Source organism: Peromyscus eremicus, chromosome 1, assembly GCF_949786415.1.
Source record: "Peromyscus eremicus chromosome 1, PerEre_H2_v1, whole genome shotgun sequence".
Taxonomy (NCBI): domain Eukaryota; kingdom Metazoa; phylum Chordata; class Mammalia; order Rodentia; family Cricetidae; genus Peromyscus; species Peromyscus eremicus.
The window spans coordinates 172,933,631-172,939,542 of record NC_081416.1 but is presented as its reverse complement, the minus strand read 5'-3'; the positions used below and the strand labels follow the sequence as shown (position 1 = coordinate 172,939,542).

The window sequence follows — 5,912 nt, the reverse complement described above, 5'->3', positions numbered from 1 at the left end:
TCATTGGTATTCTCTTGATTGATGTTACATCATATGATAAAGAAATAAGAAGAAAACACAAATATCTGTATGAGCACATTCTTAACAAAATACAACACAATAACTCATGTCAACTCTAATTCTCCTTTCTGAAATTGTTCACATGAATTAGCTAGTATTTGTAATTACCTTCTTCTATGACTGAAGGACCAGCCTGACTCCATCTTATTACCAGAAATCATCTTTTTATGGAGTCAAAAGAAGTTTGTTTCTATAACTGTAAAACTTAAGATCTGTTTGTTTGGCTATTTGTCTCTGTGCTTTATCCGACCTTGGTCTCAACAATTCTCTCACCACATGCTGTAACCAGATCAGTCTTGATTAGTATATGTCCATGTTGTTAATCCCATGCTGATTCTCCATCTCAGCTACCATGGCTACTTTGATCATGGCCCATAGGACAAGGATCAAGGATCGAGGCCCAAGGAAGGCTTAGGAAAGAGGCTGACAGGCCAGAGAATGAATCATCCTATGTTCTTGATTACTGAAGTCCTCTTTATGGTTAAGTCACCTTTTGATGGGCATTTACATTGGACACATGACTTTTCACATTCTTTGCTCTGCAGATCAGTACAGAGATGGGACCACACACAAATCAGCCTTCAGAATTTCTCCTACATGTGGAACATCAACAACTTTCATTTTTTTGTGGAGGAAAGGACAGAAAGCATTAGAAGCCCAACTATCTCAACAGAAGCCAATGACAAATGGTGTTTGACAGTAAACCCGAACGGATTCGATGAAGTAAGTGCAGATTACCTGTCAGTTACCCTAGTTTTGCTCAGCTGTCTAAAGAGTCATGTTTGGGCAAAGTTCCAGTTCTGGATCATAAGCGCCGAAGGAGACAAAACACAAACTATGAGGTGCCCAAGAGCCATTAGGTTCGTTCCAGGCCGTGGCTGTGTATTCAAAAAGTACATCCTTCGAGATTTCCTCTTTTCCAATGCGCCTCATCTTCTCCCAGATGACAAGCTCAGCCTGCTCTGCACTGTGAATGTCGTCCAGGAATCCTTTAGAATCTCCCACCAGAACAGGAAGCTAGGGATTCAAGTTCCCAGATGCACATTGGCAGATGAGCTAGGAGAGCTGTGGGAGAATTCCCAGTTCACAGACTGCTCCCTGGTGGTAGCTGGTCAGGAATTCCGGGCTCACAAGGCCATCTTAGCAGCTCGCTCTCCAGTTTTCAGAGCCATGTTTCAAAATGACATGGAGGAGAGCAGAAGGAACCGCGTTGAGATCCCTGACCTGGAGCCACAAGTCTTCAAGTCAATGATGGGCTTCATTTACACCGGGAAGGCACCAGACCTGGACAGCATGGCAGATGCAGTGTTGGCAGCTGCTGACAGGTATGGCCTAGAGCATTTGAAGGTCATGTGTGAGGATGCCCTGTGCAGGGACCTCTCTGTGGAGAATGCTGCCCACACTCTCTTCCTGGCCGACCTCCACAGCTCAGGGCAGCTGAAAACCCAGGCACTGAATTTCATTACAGCTCATGCTTCTGAGGTCTCTGAGACCTCAGGCTGGAAGAAAATGGTGGGCTCCTATCCCCATTTAGTGGCTGAAGCATACCGTTCCTTGGCTTCTGCTCATCTCCCTTTCTTGGAGCCCCCTTTCAAACGATTGAAGCAATCCTAGCACCTGGTCAGCCTTGTCCTATACCTGTAACCCAGAAGCAGCAGCCAGTGTTGTTACCAATGACACCTGGGTAGACTATGCGATGTGTGGTGCATTTCCAGTGGAACTGGGAAAAGACAGCATGGTGGCTCAGGGTATTACAATACAGCTGTAAATGAGCTGATTGTCAGGTTAAGGGAGGAGAAGCGCTGAACTATGTTGTACACTACCCTGTTACTGTCCTCATTTGATTTTTGTCATTGAGTTGGAAACTGGAATTCATTTTAGTTGCTGGCCCCAAGCAGGATACAACAGGGTTTCTTTGGAGAAACCTGTCTGGATTGGACTGAGTAGAACTTATGGTCAAGGACTCTGGAAAGGAGAAAACAAACATGAATGTTTGCTTACAAGAGAAGTGGAAGAGAATGAAGACATTTTTCCTCCTAACTCAGTGTGTGGGCTAAAGAGATGACTCAGTTGCAAAAGCAATTTTTGCTCTTGCAGAGGAGCCTTTGTTCAGTCCTCCTCTTGTCTCCATGGGCACATCCATCTCTGTAGACAATACCTACCTGAATAAAATATCAAATGAATAACAATTTTAAAATCAGTTTGTGGATTCCAGTGGTGTTTCTGTTTGAAGAATCCCATTTTAGTCCATCCAGCTCTGCTCATCTGTGGAAGTTTGTGCAGGGTCTTACTGACACACTCATACAAAAACTATGAGACAATACCTACAGAAATTCTATTACACTCATAGATTGCTGTCTAGACCAATGGAAATCAGTTATGCTTTCTCTAGCAGCTGATGGGAGCAGACACTGAGATCCACAGCCAAACATTAGGCAGAGCTCAGGGAATCTCCAGGAACAGGGGAAAGCAGGATTGTAGGAGGGATCAAAGACATCAGGTGAACAGAGCCCACACATTCATCTAAACAGAGCTCATTTTGTCTCCCAGAGACTGAAGAGGCATTCACACAGCCTGCATGGGTCTGTATTAAGTCCTCTGCACCCAGGCTGTGGTTGTTTAGCTCAGTGGTTAGTGGGACTCCTAAGAGGGGGAGTATGAGGAGTCTCTGACCTGTTTGTCTGATTTGGGAACTTTTTCTTCCTTCTGGGTTGGCTTCTCTAGCCTTGATATGAGGGTTTGTGACTACTATTGTTACATCTTAGTGTGTTGTGTTCCAAAGTCTGTCCTTGAAATTGATCTACCTACATCAAATAAAACAAAACACTTCTCTCTGTTGTGACCTCCATTGTAGGGTTTTATTTAATTCCATATCTTGTTAAGTTGGGAACCCACAAAAACCACCACAAGTGTATTTTCCTTATTGTGGTTCATCTTAAATAAAATAGGGATGATGTCCATTTCTACACAGCTGTTATTTCCTCTTCTCATGTTTTACACTAAATCCTCCCACTAACATGATCGGGAAACAAGTGGTCCTTACTCTGTCAGGGATCACAGTGTTCACAACATGGAGGTCAGGGTGGAAGAATTCATATATAGTGGTCAAGAAGCAGAGCCAGGTAGCAAATCTGAAAATGGCAGTCTTCTTTCATCCAGACTCACATTCCCTGGGATGGCTCCACTGGTGATCCTGCCCCTCCCCTTCAGATAATCCTCCTTGGAAAAACTCCTTTGATCCACTAAGGGTGTGCTATGAGATGATCCTAAGTTCTCAATTCCATCATGATGACTGCCATGATTCAGCTTCTCAATACCTCATAATTTTCATCCTCCACTGGTGAGTTCTGTCCTCTTTAAACTTTGAACTTCCATGCTTACTCTGATGATCCTTAAAAGCGAGACAGTGTTCTGGTTTTCAAAGGCTGCAGAATATATTCAACAGTGACTGAAGAAAGAGTTTAGAAACAGTTGTTCCTAGAATGTGATCTGTAAAATGCTCCCCACATCTATCATCTCTCTCTAGTTCATCATGTCTAGAGGGACTCACTAAGCCTAGAGGACTGGGAAATACCTTCAGTGATTCAATCAGCTCAGCAATTCCCAGCCTAGCTCTCCTGAATATCTGGCTCTAATACTGCTCATCTCTCAATCCAGGATAAATCAATCAATTGGTTTTGATCTCTAAATTTTGGGTTCCCCATTTAGTAGCCTCTGTGACTTCTCTGTATGTGTTTAGGGCCAGGGTGGCTGGTACCCTTTCCCTCAAATATGCCATTTGTAATGAAGGTAGACAATTCCTGCAAGACCCCTCATTTGTAAGAAAAGAGCTCCACCTGTAATTCCTGAACTTCCATGAGCACGCTCCTGCAGAGTGAGAGCACTTCTCTGAACAGGGAACTGACTCCTGCCTGGGTCTCAAGTACAAGATCTATACATAGAGGTTCTCATTCCAGGAATGGAACAAGTGTAGCTTTTATTTCAGGTATATGGTTTTCGGGTGGACAGGGCACAGCCAAAGTGACTCCGATTCCCAAGTGGAGAAGTCAAAGTCTTCAGCAGCAGAGGTGTCCATGCAACAGAGAAAGCCAACAGTCAACACAGCAAAACAAAACTAACAGTAACAAGGACAGGTCCTGGCTCCACTGCCTGGGGGTCTCCCAAACAGTTCAGGATCATTAACTCTCTCACTTATCCAGAGGGCCTGGTCCATTTCCATGGGGGCTCCTCAGCCCTTGGTTCACAGTTCATGTGTTTCCTCCTTTGAGCCCCTGTGTCAGAGAGTTGGACACAGACCAAGGCCAGGCTTGCTTGTAATTCATAAACCCCTGTGTGTTTCACATTGGATATCGGCTCTGTGGTGGTCTTGCTCTGGGATCTCGAGATTCGGGTACAATCCTACATCTCATCTCTCTCAAGTTAGGTCTGTCTTGCAGAGACTCTCTAAGACTAGACGACACAAATAAGTACAGATTCAATCAGCTCAGCCATTCTCAGTGCGGCTCTTCTGTAGTCTGGCTCCAACACTACTTAACTGTCAATACAGGAAAAAAAATCTATCAGTTGTTTGTTTTGGTCCCTTGATTTTGATTCATCTGGCAGACTCTATGCAAATGGCTACTTTGTAGCATGGGTGAGTCTTTATCAGGCAAGTTCAGGGTCAGGGTATTAGGTACCCCTCCCTCAAATCTGTCATTTGAAGGGTTTGTATGTGATCACTTCAACACCCATTGTTTCCAAAAATGGTGCTCTAAACTGTGAGTCCTAGGCTCCAATGAGCATGCTCCTCCAGGGGAGTGGGACTTGTCACAGAAGTACTGAGAACCCTTGGGGCAGTAAGCTTAGTCTTGTCTCATAAAGTTTCTCATTAATGGAGAGGCATAGGTGGAGCTTTTCTTTGTTCCCATTGGTGGAGGCTTCATGAGGCGACCTGATTTTGACAAGAATCTTCTGTGGTGGTATTGTGCTCCTCAAAATATTGTGCACACTAATAAACTTATCTGGGGTCAGAGAAGTAACAGCCACATGTTAAACATAGAGGATAGACAGTGGTAGCATACACCTTTAATCCTAGCATTCCAGAGGCAGTAATCCCTCTGGATCTCTGTGAGTTCAAGGCCACATTGGAAACAGCCTGGTATGGTGACTCATGCCTTTAATCCCAGAAAGTGAGCCTTTAATCCCAGGGAGTGATGGCAGAAAGCAGAAAGATATATAAGGCATAAGGACCAGAAACTAGAAGCATTTGGCTGCTTAAGTTTTCAGGCTTTCGAGCAGCAGTTCAGCTGAGATTCATTCTGGATGAGGACTCAGAGGCTTCCAGTCTGAGGAAACAGGATCAGCTGAGGAACTGGTGAGGTGAGGTGGCTGTGTCATGTTCTGCTTCTCTGATCTTCCAGCAATCACCCCAATACCCAGCTCCAGGTTTGTTTTTATTAATAAGAACCATTTAAGATTCCTGCTACAGTATTCAGATCCCCAACAGGAAGTGGCACATATATTAATCCTGGTGGGGTTGTCCTCCTACCTGAGAGAGAATCTGTTCATTAGAGGAAAACAAAATTGACAGAACCACACTGAAACACACACACAAACCCACACACAGAGAAGACCAAAGGACTACCCAACACAAGTTCATACACATGAACAGACAAGGAGAATCAGGTGAAGTCTCACACAAATTCTTAACCATGGATAGTAGCCCCATGCACACAACTCCTGTTTGACCATAGAGAAAGAGCCTTTACCATATCTTCCTCCACACTTGAGAGGCCAAACAACTCCTAAGCTGTTTCCTTTGTGTGGGGGAATGCCAGATTCCTCTGAAGTGTAATGCAGCAATTGATCAAAGG

The 5,912-nt window shown here is 44.4% G+C and overlaps 1 protein-coding gene across 1 annotated transcript; it reads left to right on the top strand.

Annotated features, from left to right (window-relative positions):
• Positions 1 to 498: 498 nt before the first annotated feature.
• Positions 499 to 1,674, top strand: LOC131897834 (speckle-type POZ protein-like). Its single transcript, XM_059248829.1, has one exon. The coding sequence runs from the start codon at positions 499 to 501 to the stop codon at positions 1,672 to 1,674; it is 1,176 nt and encodes a 391-aa protein (XP_059104812.1).
• The last annotated feature ends 4,238 nt before the right edge of the window (positions 1,675 to 5,912 follow it).